Raw genomic sequence first — 19,258 nt, 5'->3', positions numbered from 1 at the left:
TTGCATGGTGCCACATTCTCAACTAGTTAACTCTTTTGTGAGTAAATCCATTTTCTTTAATTATTATTTAAGAGGCTCATTTAGTATATAACCATTAGTAGTATTATCAGTAGTATTTAATTTTAGCCATAGTGCTGGTGTTATTTTACCAGAGTGAGTTAGGAGTAGGAGTGGGATTTATTCTTCTCACCATGCAAGCAAACAAGCACATGTGAGACATTAATAAAGTGTGTTATAGTGCAATAGGGAATTTGGTGTGTATCAGCACAATGTTTAAATAGAAATACAGAAGAACAAGGAAGCACAGGCTGATTTAAGTAATAACAACTGATACAGTTGTGACTAAAGTCTAGTTATGTCCATCATCTGGTTTGTAGCCACGCTACATACCTTGTTTTATTTAGAGCAAAAGCTACCAGGGGTGGAGCAGGATGGGTGTAGCAGTAACTGTAACACAGATCCAGCATTTTCCAGAAATGTGGATGAGAAGCTCAAAGCTGTATTTACGAGAATTCTGTCCCCAAAAGAACAAACTTCTTCTGCAACTGCAGGCTTGATACATCTTTGAACAAGTCACCTGGGTCCTATGAGATTACTAAATGTCTAAGGCGGGGAGTTACTGATTCTTTTTGCTGATAGAGTAGACAGGTACAGGGACTAAAAACATAAACGGTCGGCTGAAATAAAAAAATTTGCAATGAATCACAAACTGACTGTGTTTTTGCTGAGCCCAACCTGTTCTACCAACAGGACTGAAACTGCTGAACCAAAACTTTGAACATAAATGTTGTTCCTTCTTGGCAAAAGACAGACGACTCAAGCATTTTTCTTCAGTGGTTTCTCTCTGTCACTTGTCCTTGCTGTCACCTCAGTGATTCAGACTAGCAGGAAGGACCAGACTATAGGGCTGCACTGGACATGTCCACGTGAGCTGGTGCACCCCTGCACTGTGCTGAGGATGTGGACATAGCAACTTGGAGCCCCAAAGAAGCAAAGCAGAGCTTGAGCCCGAGACCATTGCTGCTGGCTCTCAGTGCAGGTACAGGCTGACTGCACCACAGCAGGGCTGTGGCCAGGGTGCAAGCAAACGCAGGGGCATGTGTCTGTGTTGTGGTCACTTGGTGGTGGTACAGGTCAAGGTCTCTAAAATGTTTTTAGTGAGCTGGAGTCCCAGTGTTCTGGAGAAATTGGATAAAGTAGAAAACCCCTTGCAATGGGGCAGAAGGGAATCAGTGGCATAGCTCCCTAAAACATGAGTAAACTCCTTCCCCTTGGTGCTTTCAATTCCAAGACTATCTGCCTTTTGGAAAACAGCCTGGAGTGAAGTGTCAGTCCAGATGCAGAGTAATTGTGGAAGTCTCTAATATGCATTTATAGCATGCTTACACTCATAAATCTCAAAGCAAGCTATAGCAACAGACGAAACAAACCCAAAAGCAGTGAGCATTAGCAAACTGCCATTTGTTCTAGGGTGCCATGGAAGTGAAAAAGCTTGTTGAATACACAGCTGTGCAACTTTTTCTCCGGGCACTTAGGTTAGCTGGGTTGTAAATGTGCAGTTGTGTTGATCATTACCAACTTCAAAGAGATAGCATTTACCTTCCCAGGAGAGGCTCATAAAAGCAGGATAATGTTAATGTTTACTTAATGCCCAGAAACTGGAGTGCCCCACCTCTGGAGAGTGTGGTAGGTGCTTGAATCGTACAGGTTTAGCAAGAAGGCATCAGGTAGTTCCCAGGTGCATGTGTGGGTTTTGTGATGGGGCCACCAGGTTCAGGGGCAGTGAGGGTGACCAGTGCCTGGGTGTTGCTTTTGTTCAGCTGGTGGGTTCTGATGGGAGAGTGGCAAAGCACTGGAGCACCTCAGGGCATCCTCTGAGAAAACAACATCTTTGGGAAGATCCATTTCTTCCCTCTCTCTTGCCCACCAAATCCTGCACGCAGGGGCCAAGGGACTCTTGTATTCTGTTTGCAAAGGGAATAGAGCATACTTGAATACTTGAGATACTGATGCAAATCTGTTCATGTGTCATCTGATCATAACATGAGAGAAAGAGCGGACAGATACAGGAGACAAACTTACTGCTGACTTTACAACAGCCCCGCAAAAGAAAAGCGGTAAGCATAGGTGATGAGAGAGGAGAGTATTCTACTACAGTAGTTGTGTGATACAGAAATTAATGTAGGACTAGCCTGGCTTTTGACCGAAACAGTTTTTTTTTTAACCTCTTTATAGGCCACCCATAAGCTAGTAAACCTGCCATGGAGAGATATTTGAGCAAAATTCACAAGTTAGAGTGGTGTACAATCCAATGAAGAAGAGAATGGCAAATGGAATATATTAGGAGATGTAAAACAAATTTTGGTTATGTGACTTTTGAGAACAAACCAAGGTCAGGTAACTTAAATAAGTTCTCTACCTTCACAGGAGGCTGCTTCCTGTTTGAAAAGAATCTGAAGCAGGAACACTGACATACTAACAGGTTCTATTCTAATCTATTCTAACAGATCATTTGCAGTGATCTGGTTCTGCTTTTTGTCCCTTAGTGACCACAGCCATTAAATTCTAACTGTTGATGTCTGTGAATTGTTTAAAAATTTATTCATATTTATGTCTTTGCTTGTTCCATTTGTCTGCATGTCCAGGAGAAGTGGATGTCAATCACTGCTCTCTCCTCATAATGCTTCTTTTTCTTCTCTTGGGTCATGCATGCAGCCACTTCCACCATAGTCCAGATTCACCACCTCGTTTGTCTGTGATTTCTTTCCTTTTGGCATCTCCTGTCTTTTAACAGGTCCCCTCTGAGCAAGATTTAGCAGAGACTAGGACAGGCAACTCTCTTTGTGTATATAACACTTTAATGTTATACTTCCTAATCCTTTAGTAACCTGGTCTTCTTACGCTGCGATGGAAAGTGAAATACGGCTAAGCAGTTTAGTATCCCATCTAATTAGGTGAGGGGGTGGCTAATGGCAGAATGCAGTCAGTCAAACCCTCATGGCTGGAAGCGAAAAGAGATTCAGACTCTTTAATTTGGGGGACCCAGTAGGTCCTGCCACCTGTTGAGACAGAGGGGTGTGTGCCAAGCATGACGCTGTAGGCAGAGGTGGAAAGCCAGAACAAGCTGGCACAGCCATATTGCTGAAAGGATGAAGATAAGCTACATTAATGCCATGTACTTTGTACTGCTTTGTGCCACTCCTGGTTTATGCCGATTGTTTTGGACTTGTTCAGGAGTGCAAATGGGATGTCTGCAGGAAATAGCCATAAAACAGCTGAGCTGTGATATTTAGCTGAGGAATGGATGTTGGTGATTGTACAGTTTTTGCTACATTCCTTTGTCCCTCTAAACCCATTGCAGGTTTAGGAATGTCATCCTGCTTCTTAAATTTTGTCCATCTCAGATCCTGAAAATTCTGACAGTAATTAGAAAATTACCTCCACTGGTTTATTGCTTGCAGTATTTCTCATGGTGTTTAATATACTCCTCAGAGACTTTTAGTTGGATTCAGGCCAGTTTGCCTTTACCTTTGCATTTGAAAGGGTCTGCTTTAAAGATACTGCCTTGATGGATTTCAAGTAAAACAATTCTGGATTTAATGGAGAAGCTATAGGTCACGGTCAATCATATGGGAATTTTGACAGCTTGAAAGTACCTGGAAATTTATTAGCAGATTATTCTGGGTATTGAAGCTTCCACTGTGAATGAAAAACAAGAAACTCTGAAATAAGTAGTAGTGATGTTTTGTTCACAAAAATGCCATTTGGTAATGATAACATAATCAAATAATGCTACCTTCTCTGCCAGTGGACACGTTAGACAAGTGGCAAAGCATTGTGCTGGAAGGAGGTAGCAGCACGTAAACCTGCCTCCTAGCTACTCCAGACTGCTTGCTGTTGCAAGTCTTGAGCTCTGGTGAAACACCTTTCTGTTTGTTCTGACCAGATTCCCAGTTGATTAAGAAGGAAAACAGCTGTTGGGAAGAGCTGTTTGTTTTAGAGAGGTAATTGAAAAGATTATGAAAAGGTTGCCCCATTTTTACAGCTTCTTATTGGTCAAGAGTTAGATCTGGGTTCACTGCGGCATTAGCATGTCCATTAGCATCCGTTGTCACTTGCTCTTTCACCCACAGAGAGAGGTCACTTGTCCTTGAAGATTTTATTATATACATCGAGCAGTCCTTGACATCTTGCATCAGAAAGTACTATGGGACCAGTCAGAGCAGGCAGTTGTTCTCAAGATGACCTGATTTTTCTTCAGTAGGGAATGTTGGAAGATACTCTTTCATTTGCTTCTCCACCAAAATGTCCTTTTTTATGAGTTACATTTGCTCCCTTCTCTTCCACAGATTGCCTGGACGTTCAGAAAGTTTGAAAGCAAGGCATTTTATTCCACAATTCCATTGCTGCAATACCACTGGTACCCGTATCCCCTTTTAATCAAAGCTAGGCCACCAAATTATATTGCTGGCTTGCTCTCATCCATGTATATGGTTTTAGGTCTTTAGGCAGGGAAGAAAAGGGGAGTTAGTGTATATCTGACATGGTTCAGGAATGGTATGTTCCAATTTAGAATTCCCACCAAAACCCATGCTCCTCTCACTCCCTCCCCTCCTGGCCACACCCCTGCTGTAGAGGAGAATTGGAGGCACCACTGTTTGAAATAAGAACAATTTACTGGAAGGAGCAATGAAATGAGAAAGCAAACAGTAGCAGCAACAATACCAATGACAGAGGGTATAGGAAAGGAAGGATTCACACAGAAAACCCCAAGCAGCAGACAGGACTGGACAGCTCCCCCTGCCATGCTCACTTGACCCAAAGGAACCCCTTCTCCCCAGAAGACACTCCCTTACCTCCACCCTGGGCAGTGACACAGTGCCATATGATGGTACAGAATAATCTCTGGGCCTGAGCCATGCCTCATTCCTGGCTACTGCAAAATTAACCCTATCCTGGCCAGAACCAGGACAGTATTCTAAATTATTATGCTCTTCAGGCATCCCCTTAGTTTGGTTTCCTCCAGGATCACTTAATGCTTTCCAGCACTGAAAAAGTTATATGGTGATGCTTTCTGTAATGTGATCAACAAGGCCTGGCTGTAAGCTCTTATTTGAGCACTACCTTTTGCTGTCCTGTTTTTGCACTCTGCTCTGTGGGAAAATCATGCATGCCTGTTTTGGCTGAGAACACACTCACGGAAATCAGAGCAGTTTTATTTATTTGTGTTTTGCAATCCACTGACAGTTGTAGCAACATCATTTTCTGAGGTCGTATTGCAGAAGGCTGGAAGGGAGCAATGCCTGCTGGAATGTCTTTTAGGGCGGATAGATAGAAAAATAACACGCTACTCACAACCCCTCCATTTTCCATGTTTCATCTTGAATGACTGCTTTTATTTTCACTTGAATATTTTTGGAGATCTGACAGACACTTTTCCAGTGTATTTATAAGTTTCTTTGCAATGGTAGAGGGACCTGATCTTGCCAGTGTAGTGCTGAGGCTTTCCACAGGTGCACAGGCAAAGGCTGCTTCAGTAAGATATTCTTATTGATCTTTTGCTTGAGTTGTGTTTTGTCCTGTTTAATAAACAAATATGTATCTGCTAAGCAGTTTAAAAAAACAGCAATTGTCTATATAAATAACATTTTGAGTTTCTTCAGGGATCTTCCTGGATCTGAAAGACTTACATTGACGTAATCCTTTAAGTGTAAAATTACAAAATGTCGTAACCATTGATTAACTTGATCAGATAAAGCAGATCAAAGTAGAAAGGCAGTTTGGAAATCTAGTTATTTTCATGCTATGTCTGTATGACATACCTCTATTAACATCTTCATTAGCTGCTTTCAGGTGAAAGGCAGGAACAAACAGAATGACTTCAGCTGGGAAGGATGTAGGTTAGTAGTCCCCAAGTTCACTTGCAGTTGTGTTTACTAGCTCCAGGTTTTTACTGTAGAGGCCAGAGGTTTACATTTACATTGATGAAATTAAAAGTGAAAGTACTGTAGCTTTTCATCAGAACTGCAGTGCCTATGACCTACATTAGCTTCTCTGCTTTCTGCCATCTCTCCACCAACTGCCTGAAAGTCTCAGCAAAGCCTGGAAAAGCCTGTGGTGGGTCCAGGGGGAGTTGGGACATTCTGATTTGTCACCTGTTATAACTCCAGATCTTTGTCTTGAGAACTATATATGTTGTCAGAGTGATACCAATGGATTTAGCAGTGGCTCCCAGTCAAGGAGTTTCTCTGACTACACTGAGGTTCTGTAAAGGTTCTTAATAAGGACAGGGATGGTCATCATTTTTCCAGTAGGCTCCTATGAGGCTAGATTCAATTCTTAGCACTGGTACTGTAAATCTTGAAGGGGGTTGTGCAAACATGGTTGTTACATATGATCAGTGCCAGTAACAGTGGGGTCAGATGCCATCCCTGGGATGTGGCCCATCCTTGGGATGTGTGGTGGCACTGAGGATGGGGTGACACAGGCTTTGACTTAGGCTGAACCGTGTCACTTGGGATGCCAGCTGGGTAGAAGGGTATGGTGTGGCTCACCCCAGCCACCCAACCCACTGGGCTGCAACTTCCGCTGCGCTCTGTGCCAGGTGAAAACTTCAGGGTGGCTCTTGTCACTCACCTGCCATCTCCACTGGGTGAGTCTCCCTTCAGAGCGTAAGTGGAGGAAGTCTGAGGCAGAGCCAGAGATGAAACTGATTTTCCTTCAGTGCTAATTTTGGCAACTTGGTTTCAAAACACAAAGCTTTGTAACTTGTTTTGGGGTATTTTTCTGAGGTGCTTTCTATTTGAGAGGTTCTTTTCTTTGATGACATGGCTTATATTTGGGATTGTAACTTACAAATTTTTGACAGGTTTATAGTTTGTTCCATCAAGCCTATATGAGGCTTATAAAGAACAGGGTTCTTCAGGTGCTTCAGAGCAGAGTTTTCCCCTTCTATCTGAAAAAACTCCAAAATTGTTCCTGATTTTAACTTTTTCTCTCCCTTATGCTTTTCTTATATTTTCCTACTCACAGAGAAAACAAGAAGTTTGCTGCTTTTTTTGTTCCTAGCTGCCCACATTTGAAGTGTGTGGCTAATACTCTGTAACACGTATGTTTTACAAACATGAGTGTTACAAATTACCGGCAAATATTTCAACAAAACAGATGCAACCCTCAGGGAGGTGCAGGACATGAGCCACCTTCCCCCATGCCCTGCACTTCCGTGCCCTTGTTTCTCCTCTCTGTAATTTTAGGACTGTTGGCTGCCCTGCCGATGCAGGAGTGGTTTCCTGCCCCTGGGTCTGACTGAGTGCAGCGTGGGCAGAGGCTCAGGTGGGCACAGCCTCTTGCTCCCCTGGGACAGTGCTCATGCAAATGGGCTGGTGGTGAGCTGGGGCTATCTCCACTGGACCAGAGCAGGCTATGAGCTGGTGATATATCACAAGAAGATAGTTGCTCTGCTCTCCAGAGGTTGCTGCTGCTGCAGTTCTCACCTTTGGCACTCTGACCTGGGCAATGGGGGACCTGGGCTTCAGGCTGCCCCTCAGCTCAGGCACTGTTCCTCACAGAGCAAGAGTGCAAGTCTTCCTCATCTCCATTCTTTTCAGCAATGTTGTGCTTGGGACAGTTCCCACTGCAGCCCAGGCAGCCTCCCAGCCCCATGTTTTTTTCCTTTGTGTGGGTTAAGGTGTGGGGGCAGCAACACAAATACTGTCTGGCAGTAAGGGCATGAATTGGATGATGGGAACAGCACCCCAGGGAGAAGGCACATATGGAGGAATAACAGTTCCTGGCCCATATGTGTTCCCAGGGCCCTGACTCCTCTTTCTTTGCTCTCAGACAGTAGAGAGGTGCCTGGAGAATTGCTCCAGCTTTGGGGGAAGCACAGACTTGCACAAACAGTACCATCCAAACCAGACTACTCAAACAGTACCTGTCACAAGGAGGCTGAATGGCTTTTTGAGACGCAGGCTTCAGAAGTCAAGGGATCAGATGATTGGGATAAGATACGTCTGTGTTTACTCTCTGATAGCTTTTTACGTCAGACTATCATCAGTGAATCACCTACATGTGTGTGTGACTGTCATCATTGCTGTGCTAAATATAAATGTCAAAGGACATTGGGCTGTAGGAATAAATCAGACTCTGTCAGACAGGTCTTCCTCTTTTGTGTGTCCTTATCTCTCTGTTATGAAGGCTGCTACGGTCAATGGGAAGCAGCTGCAGGAACTCAAATCTAGTACTCAGGAGTACAGGTTATATTTTTGTATAGAGATCTGTCATATCCATACATTGGATCTCTTCTTGCTGGTTCTGTCAAAATTATATCAGTGAAGAGAGAGAAAGGTTTGCTTTGACAGTATTTCTGAGATAGAAACACTGAGAGTCTGAGAAGCATTTTCACACCCTTTTTTATACAGAATGTGTGATTTTTAAATAAGCACCAGAGAGAAAGCAACTTTGCCAAGGCTAGCAGCCCTGCTGGCTGATCTGTGGACATGGGTGTGGTGTGTAATTCACATGGGTTCAGGTAAAATCTCTTGAGCTAGACTCTCAGATTAGTAGTTTCAGTTATAAACACAAGTGATTGTTGTTATTTTCTGTTGAAAGCTGGGAGAAAGCAGTAGGAAAATTCCCTTATATTTAATGTAGCCAAACATTCTTTCATTTATTTTTTTTTTTTATTTTCAGTGTATCCTTTTATTTTTTTTTTTTTTTTTTTTTACATCAATAAAATGGTGATGAAGAAGGCCAAGGAAAAAATGTCAGGAACCTGAAACTGCCTGTTTACTTTCCAGCAACACTCTGCTCTGGAAGTTGCAGTGGTTTTTTTTTTAACCTGTTGTGCTCCTTTTGCAACAGATGAAGAAGCAGTAGCAAATTTAAAAATGAGCTTTGAATGTGCAAAGTAAATATGTCTTAATTTTAAAAAAGCTTAAAAAATCCTATGGAACAGGATTTAGAAATAGAAAGAGGGGGCTAGCACCATTTTACTACTCCCCTGCTGAATGCTGTTATGCAGATAATCCTGTATTACATGATAAAAGATAGTTAAACAATCTGTGATAAGGTTGTCCTTTGGGCATTTCTATAAGGACTTTCCATAATAATTAAGGAGAATCCTGTGGAAATAGTCAATTTTATAATGCGCACACACACATATATATATGTGTGTGTATATATATATATATATATGTTTCAGTTTACTCATTAACATCAGAGAACGCTACAATAATGACTCAGTCTGCTGTTTTCAAGGGAAAAAATGGCAACAGTGCATCTGGGCTTGAAAGCACCTCCCTCAGCAGTACTGCAATATTCAGGGCTATTTCACTTTGCATCAGAGACGGGGGGATGTCTCATGCTGCTGCACATGAGGCTCACCCTCAGGCTTTGGCCCCTAATTTTAGAACACTGTGGTAATTCTTATTTTATAGCATTTTATAAATAAATGCTTCTGAGGAAGTCAGGATTTCTTAGTCCTTAGCCATTTGTTTACCACTGCTTTCCACTTTGGATTATTTGCTGCCCCTTCCCAGTGTTGTTGTGTTTTCCTGCCTGAGGTTTGGGTGGCTGATCTCTTCTTGTCACTGCATGGTGCCTGAGTGGGCTTTTCTGCGTGGGACTTCCTGGCTGGAAATGAGAAGAAGCTTTGTCCCTGTCTTCCTTCATCGTTCTCAGTTTCTGCCTCCCTCTTCTCTGCTATACTCTTCCTCTTTCCTGTCTCTGTTCTTCTGCCATAGGTGTGCCCATGGATGCAGGAAGCATCCTCCCAGCGTTCTAGCACAGAAAGGACTTCAAGCCTCCTTGCCTTCCATGTTGTCCCAGCTTTATGTCCATTTCATGGCTGCCAGCTCCCATCATTTGCTGCCATGCTTTCTATTTGTCCTTTCTTTTCTTTCTCCCATTATGTCTCCCATCTTTTTTCTCTCCCTTTGCCTCATGACACAGCCATCTCTCTACTACTGTCCTGGAAGATGTGTCTCACATCTTCAGCCTGTAGCCCCTCTTGCCTCCCTCTCTTGTAGTAAGCCCAAGTAGAGCTTTTAATAGGTTCTCCAGTAACCTATAAAGGGGGACAGAGCTGGCAACTTTTGTCACAGGAACATGGAGTTGTATTCAGTAGAGATAGTACTTAGTCCCTGAAGTCTGAAAATGTAGGAAGGTGGGAGACAACTGTGAGAAACATAAATGACAGAAAAATGTGGAGGATTTGGCAGCTCTGTCTTTATGTCTACTGTGTTACCCTGCAGAACAGAATTGAAGACAAACATATGAATGTGCTAACATTTAAGTTATTGGATGCAAGTCTGTTACTGAATTACTTTGAGGGATTTTATTTTTTTTTAGTTTCAGGGTTAATTTGTTTTGTCATCATTCTGCTCTATTTAGTTTCTCTTCAGGTAATAATATTGAAAAGTTATATTGGTCCAGAACAACTTCAAACCTCTGTCTTTCAAAATGCTTGTTCAACATTACTCTCCTTTGGCTAAAATCGTATCAGGCTGTCCTGGTTTAGGGCAAATTTGGGAGAATTCTAATTGAATTCTGTCAGATTGCCATTGCTTTGTGTCACTAGCCCAGGACCAGACTGTAGTATGAACCTTTGGGAAAATCCATCACAAAAACACTAGTAGGAAACTGGTTAATACCAGTCTAATGGAGTTTATCAGATTAAGAGTACATACTTGTGCAACCCCTTTGTAACTCTATCACTTGGCCTGCCCAGTTCTTTTAACCATTGTTAGGCTGAAAAAATGATGAAAATTTGAAGTCTTTGAGTGCAAAAAGTAGCAGGCATCAAAACAGTGGATGATTTCAAGATCAGCTTAATCATTATTTACTATTGTGATTACCTCTGATGGGAGATAATACTACTGTGTCCCTCCTTGTCTGAAACTGCTTACAGCTGCTCTCTGCAGTTCACATCATGTGTGCAGTCAAATCTTGCCATGCCTGCCACTGCTGATGCAAATCTGCCACTGATGAAACAAAACCGCATACTGTGGCAGTACCATTTACCATCATTGTAAATAATGCTATACTCATTACAAAGCTTTAAAGTGACTTAAAGTATATCTGTTCTAATTTCTGTAACATAACTATTGACCTCAATAAATTGATTGAACTCACAAAAGATAGTTTCAGTAATAAGAGGCAAAGTGAAATGTGTCTTGATGTAAATATATAGATTATCTGGCTTAGGAAGAAGTGAAGGCAGAACATAGACCTAAACTGCTAACTCCTTCAGACTGCTTTTTTTGTCTTGAACTGGAACTGAAGTCAAACCATTACTTTGAAGTCTCGGCTGTATTTGATCTAGAACAGAACTGTTTTCAGCTTGCCTTCCTGCAAAGTGTCTCTACATACTGGTCTTGAATCCTGACATCCTTCTGTGCCAGCCTGCATAGCCTGTGCTGTGTTGGCAGCTGCATGGCAGCCCTGTGTTGCAGGCTTTTCTCCTGCAGTACTTGGGATGTCATCCTGCACTGCTCTCGGTTGCTTTGGAGATCCATGCATGGATAAGTGCAAGATGGACCTCACCCATGCCCAGCGTGGCAGTGGGCTGCACTTCACACTGCTGCTGAAAATGCTGCAGGGGGAAGGAGATGGGAATGCAGTCCAGACCCACACTAAGAGCCTGCTTCTATCTTTAAACCCGTAAATCTTGTGTAAACAGTTAGGTGGTTCAGTATGAGCAAGCTTGAGGTGGTTCATCATTACCTAAACTGGTTAACAAATATTTGCTGATCTCCAGCCAAGTTAAAGTGCACTCATGCTTTCAAAGTGGTGATTCTGCCCCTTCCCTGACCAGTGAAGTACAAATAAATGGTTTTTTTCTGTATTATATGAATAAGGGTCGAGGCTTTGTGATTTTCAAAACCTGGTCATGATAACCATTGCCATGGCAGTTAGACCATCTCAGTGCTCAAGGTGAGGGTGCTGGCTCTGCGATCGTCCTGATCTTCCTGGGGTTTTTACCAGCATGGATGCTAAAGCCCACCCTGTGGATTACAGGCACTGGGCCCTCCCTTCTCAGAGCACCAGGTGTACTTTCATACAGTTACCTGTGTTTTACAGCATAGAGCTATAAATACATCAGTAAAAACAGATTTTCTCAGTGTGAAGAAAATGGCATGCTGCAGAATGTGTACTGATACGCATCTGTCTCTCTGGAGTTAGTTTTTACTTGGCTTTGAAACTTACATAAAATTCAATTCATTTATCTTGATTGAGGATTATATGTGCTTTCTTTGTATTTCTGGTCAGATGTGCTGCAGCTGTTCTTAGTTTTTCTGAACCTTCCAGGAAGACCCTTGGCTATTGAGGGTCTCGTGATCCATTACCAGCGGCCTTGAGGAGGCTTGGCCCTCAGGACCATGCTGTGCTGGACAGATTCCTTGCCACAGGGTAACCTCAGCTGGCCAATCACAATGGAAGGGCCCAGAGGTGGCATCTACTTGGTACCAGTAGTGACACCACAGACAAGTCTTTATCTTGAGGTGAAACAACATACTGCCATTTAAACATCCAGTTGAAAATCCCATGAAAAGTCTGGAGATGTCAATATGGGTGAGCCTCTCTCCCAGTGGGAAGCATGGGCAGTGTGCCATGCCCTAATCATAGGCCTGTCTGCTACTGGTGCCCTCGGGATTCCAGTGTCAGGAGATAAAGGTCCTGTAGCCTGCTGCTGTCTTTTTCTATCACATTAATGAAATAGTTACCTTCCTTGGGAGTATTTGTCATTCCTTCTTGGTGTACAATAGGAACCTCCTGGTTCAAAACCATTGTCCACCCTATATTTGTGAATGTAACGATGAATTATGTAGAGAAAATTCTGTTCTTGAATAGATGCCCTCCCAGTTAGGGTGCCATTAATGGTGTACAACATTAAGCCTTAGTCAGTGTAATATTGTGCCGTGTGGGAAGGAATCCCAGGCTGAGTCTATTTTTGACCTCTAATGTTTGATTTACAATGAGTTACAGTAGCAGAGTTCAAATATTTGGTGATTATTGCTGAGCTGGACTACTATCAGCCAGTTTTAAAAATAAAATTTGCAATTTGAAGAGTAAAATTGAAGTTCCTTAAGAGAGCCCTGCTTGACTTTTCAGCAAATGCACTGGATTTCCTGAACCAGCACTTATGGGCAGGGTGATGCCACAGGGCAAGGCCAACCGGCATGGTCCTGCTGCTTAATGGGGCTATTGACCTCTCCTGGCTGATTTTCTGCTTCTTGTGAGGTTCATGGCAGTGCTCATGATCCTTAAGTGTCTTTTTAGGGGAAACATGGGAAACTAAATTGCTAAATTCCTGATCCTGCAGGAAACAAAAATTTGTATGAAAAAGATAAATGAGGTGCAAAACGTGATCAGCTGGTTCAAGTACCAGCAGTGTTTTGCTTGCAGAAGTGTGTCTGGGCTCTGCAATATCTATTCTGTTCCTCACAGAAGTTCAGGCTTCTGAAACTGGCAAAGAATGGGAGCCAAATTTTGTCCTTTTCTAGAACTTTGCCAGCGTCAGTTTTGCCTGCACCCAGCCCTGAGTGTGTGTAGTTTCATACAGAAACAATCAGCTCAGCTGGGATGAAGGAATGTCTCCGAAAGAGTTTCCTTTCAAGGAAGCACACAAGCCCTTAGCCCTTAGCAGTCCATATGTGACTCTGCTGTGTATCTAATACTAATTAAACATTTGACAGGTATTTTTTGGTTTTGTTTTGCAGGAAGAAATCATTCCTGTTTTCAGCTCTGTATGCTGCCTTTATATTTGGTGGACGGCACCTAATGAACAAACGAGCAAAATTTGAACTGAGGAAGCCGCTAGTGCTCTGGTCTTTGAGCCTCGCCGTCTTCAGGTAGGCACTTCTTCACACCACCTGCCTTTGACATCAGGCCCTGAAGAGGTTCTTCACATACAGCAGCACTGCTAGTGCAACAACAGGCTCACACAGAAGTGACATTTCTTTGCTTCATTCTGGTATTCAGGGTTGTGTCCTGATCCACTCCTTAACATTGAAATGATCCCCTTTGACTTACGAGATCATAGAGCATTTGAAGAGGAGAGAAATCAATAACCCTCTTGAAGAACAAAGGTGAAAATAAGGGAGGACATGAGAAAAAGTGCTTTGCAATACATTTAGCATGCAAGCTACAATTGGAAATAAACACATTAAGATGTTAGACTTGTTCTCACATACTAGCAGTATTATGTTTATGTGGTGTGTATACATAGAATATTTAGTCAGGACTCTGATCTCCATTACAGTGAGGTAAAACAAAAGTCACTGCTTTGACGACAGGTAAATTAGACTAATGCAACTGATATCAGTTATTCCATCACAGATTGCTTGTGACTGTAGCAAAAAGGTGGCTCCACAGAGAAAGGCTGGTTTTTAGTGATGCACATTTCTCAGCGGTGTGTTGACCCTGTATTTAGTATGGGGAATGTCATGTTCAGATTGTTGGTAGTTGCTGAAGTCAGAAGTAAAATTGACCAACCTGAACTCCACTTTATATGCTTAGTATGCTACTTTTTAATGAGGCTGAAGATAAATGAATGAATAAACAAATGCTTATAAAAATAGCCCTTACAAACACCTGACTTTTGGTACAAATTACTAGTAATAGTACACAGGTGACCTGAGGACTATCCTTCATATCAGGAGCTATTGGGACTGTAAGTCAGAGCGCACTAAACAACATATAGACCAATCACAAACCATTAGCAAACACTGCTCCTTGTGTCTTTCTAATATTAATATAATAATTATTGATTATATTACTTCACAAACATGTCCATAAAACACATTTGCTTACTGAGCAGGTGTGAATGGTGCATTATTTTCCACAGGATGGGAATAGTTTTTGCCTAGAGAGTCTACAGAGTGAAATGAAGCAGGAATGGAGAAGTTTCACTTTGTTCATGGCTTGTCCATTTGTTCTCCAAAACTGCATCATCTTGAAACTTTCCAAAACTTTGGCAGGGAAAAATAAGTTGTATTTCTAATAGCTAGGACATGGTAACAAAATAACTTTAATTTGGCCTTAATTTGGTTTGAATAGTTCATCAACACATCAAAGAATATATCAGAACAGACAAAACTTTTAGTGGTCTGAATAACTTTGAGAGCAAGTTCTAACACTGTGGAAATCTGTAATTTGCATTTGATTGCACCTGGTGCTGTATTTCTGCCTGTGTGTCTAACATCATTTTGCTTTAAGGTCCTGTAAGCAATTGTCATTGTTTGTTCCAGAAATGGCTGAATCTCAGCAGCTGTTGAATTGGTTCCTAGATGGCATTTTGGTTTTGGATCAGTTTGTAAAATTGTTTGTAGCCAGCAGCATCCCAGTTGTGATAGCACTTTCTTAATGAATGTGGACACTAGGAAATAGCTGGCTTACACAAAGCATTTGTAGTTTAATTCTCAGTCTGAGGTGGGGAAGCATGATTTTGGAATTCTCCTTTGCATAAGATGTCTAGGGAGAATTTAAAAATCAAATTATTTTGAGATGTGGCTGACATTCACAGTGTGGGGTTTCAAAGCAATTTCACTAGCTAATTTCCTCCCAAAATCACAAGTGATCATTGATCAGTGGATCAATGAATAGCATGAATTTACACTACACTGCCTAGATGGACTTCCAAATGGACAAATTCATTACTTGCTTATTGGAGTTTCCCATCATAATCATATGAAATATATATATATATATATATATATATATATATAAAACTCATGGCCAGCATGAGCTGCTGAGTGATGCTGGATGATAATAAAATGTGGACTTCATGTTTTGAAGCTTCAAGCTGCCAGGATGAGTCTGCCACAGAGACCACCTCAGGGCAGGCACACTCGAGCTCTGCTTGTGCAGATGAGAAGCATTGGCCAGAAAGGTTAGGAGAGGGATTCTCCAGTTAGGAGAGGGATTCAAAACTCCTCCATCTTCTTGCTCTATCAACTCAAATAGCACCATTCAGGGACAAGGGTTCCCCCAGCACTGCAGAACTCACCTTTTCCTCTGTATGTTAGGAAAAGAGACAGCAGAGTGGAGGGGGTGTGTGAGACATTTGGCCTGCACAGAAACACTGTGCATTTAACCTGCTGGATTTGCTGTGGGCATCAGTTGATTATGAAAATTACACGACTATGCTTTGCTCTTCTGAGGTTCCCAGTAATATGCAGAAGAGTGAAATAGGGAAGGGGGAAACCAACCCCAAATGTTAGCAGTGAGACAGAGCATGAAACCTTTGTAGCTTCCATAGCAACCAACATGCAATCGCATACAAAACCCCTTGACTTCTTGCCTGGAAAACAGGAGAAGTGACAAAGTATGCATTAAAACGTGAGACAAAGGCTTAGAGAAGTGTTCACAGGAACATCCATTACCTGGTGATTCAGCACCAGTGTCCCTTCTGAGGCTGTCATTCACAGTCTTACTGACTGTCTCAGCAAGCAGCACTTGAAATGCTGCAAATGTTCCAAGTAACTTGGGTTTTTTCTGGCTCCTGTCATAACTAAGTGTTGCATTTATATATGCTTGGGCTGAAAGGCATTCTTGGCTTCTGGCGAAGGTCGATTCAGGTACATTTAGAGGGCTGTAGACTTACTATGGATCCAGGAAAATGCTCCTTAAATTTCAAAATACTTCCTCTGGTTTTCTGGGATGCTAAAATGCTCTGACTTTTATAATACCTTGCAGAAATTCTAAGTATTATATTTGTCTGCCATGAGTGGTTGTACTGAGGAAGAAAAACCTGCCTGGAGAGCCCTCAGTATTCTGCCTCAAGGTCAATGTGAGGGTTTTTTCTGGACTCCTTGTTCATCTCCCTTTTAGCACTCCTACCATTTTACCTGCTTCAAATATCCTCAGAAATAGTAACACTTAAGAGAGGCTGAAAAGATGTGTTTTGGGCTTTAAAAGAAAAGGAAATTGCCTGCCAGGCAATCACATGGTCCTTCTTCAGAATGTATCCTGCATGCCCTTGCACTTGCCAAGATCATTTAAATGTGGTAGCTGCTACAGTAGGAAACTTGCCACGCTTATAAATAAACAAAACAATTACACCACCCTGCTGAGCTTGCTGAGCATTCAGGAGCCTGGTCAAGAGCAAGTTTTGTGTCAACACTGGCAGCCAGCAGGATTTCTGAGAAAAATAGCAGCTTTATTTCCCTTTGAAAACATTGACTAGTTTTGAACATTTTGTCACTGAAAACTTCAGTAGGAGCAATGACAGCAAATCTTGCTTTTCACTTGGAAACCACTGTGAAAACATCATCTCCTGAAATCTTTTGCTGAGATATCAGTTTGAGATAGTGGAGTTGCTAGGCTGCTTTGGTTTTTTGGTCCATAGCAGGTTTGTTGATTTGTTTCAGTCACTGAAGATTTGTTCTGTTCTGTTTTGTTTTCTACACTTTAATTAGGTATGTTTACCCGGCCTGGTTATGTACTGAGGTCGTGGGGGAACAGCCCCATGTTGCTGTGTGGTAACAGGAACCTACTGTTAGGAAGCTACACAAAAGATCTTTCTTCAGTCCAATAAGACCCCAAGGAAACCACTGCTGTTTCACCTACACAATCAAAGTGACAGTCAGTCCTGTATTTCTGAATGTTTCTTGGGGTTAAAAATCTGCAAAACACATCAAACCTGAACTGTCAGTTTTATATTTGTGACACTTTGAACATAAAGTTGGGACCATTCATCGAATGTTTTACTTGGACTCTATCAAAAGTGTCATGCTGGCATTCGTAGAAATCAGCAAAGCTGAGGCCAGGACTCACAGAAGGCTACAAAGTCATTAATTCATGTTTTCATTGCATCTCAGACTTTTGTAATTCCTTTTACATGTGTATGGGTAAATTTTCTTTCAAGGAGCTTAAATGTGTTCAATTGCCTCGTCTTCACAGAGGACAGCAGCATGGCACCATTTTCTTAAGGGGCTGACAACAGAAGTTTCAGGGTCAAGGCTCTAACTAATAATAGTAAAAGGTTGTCTTTCCTAGGGAGTACTGTCACATCAATGCAGGAGGCAAAGAAGCTAAAACATCTAATGTGGTGCAATCATTTGTAGGCAGAGGCTAAGCTCGACCATGGGTGGTGGGTGCAGTGAGAGGAGGAATATCTCTTCATCTAGCCAAGCTACACCACTATAATGCTCTTATCATCTCCTGAGATCGCTTAGATTCTAATCCAAACCCAGCTACCTAGCTTTGTAGCAGTGGTGGAAATGAGCATATCAGTGCAGGGTTTCCAAATAGCTTTCTTCCTGGTAAGCACTTTCTGTAAGCACTTTCTGAAATAGTATCAAATGTAGCTAAAAGGTTGCTAGCTGATTGCCACACAGCTAGCCAGAGCCCCAAAAGCAAAGTAATTCCCACAAGAACAGGTCTTATATTTGAAAGACAAACCCAAAAAGAGTCACTAAAGAAGGGTAACTCACTTTGCCTTTACTGACCTGGTGTTGACTGATTTGCTACTGGAAGCACAGCAGCACATGTAGAGGGGTTTGCACCCACAGAGGGCTCCTGACAAGGAAATCTGAGACATGCCTTTATGTGAAGAGCTCTATTCTGAGCTGAATTAAACAGAAAAGACAAAACAGATGTTTAAAGAAAGATTTCAGTTGCTTGGATTTGTGACTCTGAAATATGTCCTAATTGTCATGCGTGTAAGTAGGAAAATTGATGAAAGATGATTGAGATTTATGTCCCATCATAAGAACTGCTTACAGATACTTGCCATGGAGATTTAAACACAACTTAATTTTGTGGGTTGCTGAGCAACCCATCAAAATCATAAAACACTCTGAAATTTTATAAGGTCCTGACAGTACATTCAAAGAGAAAGTTAATTACCAAAAAGAGGAATGTTTGCCAAATAACATTAAAATTAATAAGCAGCATTTAAGGTGAATTAATAATCTTCTCACTTATAAATTTAAAAATAAATTAATTCAAAGTGAAACATTCCCTATATTTGTAAAGCATTAATGCATATTCTCAGGACATTTCTCAGAACCCAAATCAGTAAAAGACTTAATATACACCTGCTTAACAATTTGTTTCTATAGGGCCATATTCATCTTTACATACTTATCTGATTTTCTTACATAACAGATAAAGAAACCACTTTTAATTACCATTTTGGAGATGAAGTTGAATGTTGGGTGAGCAGTAGAAATTTAGAATGATTGGAGAGAAGACAAAAATCCATTGGATGAGATTTAACAGTTTAAGAAGAAATGTTTATTTTCCATAAGTT

At 41.7% G+C, this 19,258-nt stretch overlaps 1 protein-coding gene across 1 annotated transcript in view; it reads left to right on the top strand.

Annotated features, from left to right (window-relative positions):
• ELOVL6 (ELOVL fatty acid elongase 6) overlaps nucleotides 1-19,258 on the top strand; it is a 79,433-nt gene that overhangs the window by 36,400 nt on the left and 23,775 nt on the right. Inside the window, exon 2 of the mRNA XM_058838504.1 lies at nucleotides 13,722-13,853. Within this exon, the coding sequence (XP_058694487.1) occupies nucleotides 13,722-13,853 (132 nt within the window). The remainder of the gene's footprint in view (nucleotides 1-13,721; nucleotides 13,854-19,258) is intronic.

This window comes from Poecile atricapillus, chromosome 4 (genome assembly GCF_030490865.1).
Source record: "Poecile atricapillus isolate bPoeAtr1 chromosome 4, bPoeAtr1.hap1, whole genome shotgun sequence".
NCBI lineage: Eukaryota > Metazoa > Chordata > Aves > Passeriformes > Paridae > Poecile > Poecile atricapillus.
This window is presented reverse-complemented; position numbering and strand designations above follow the sequence as displayed.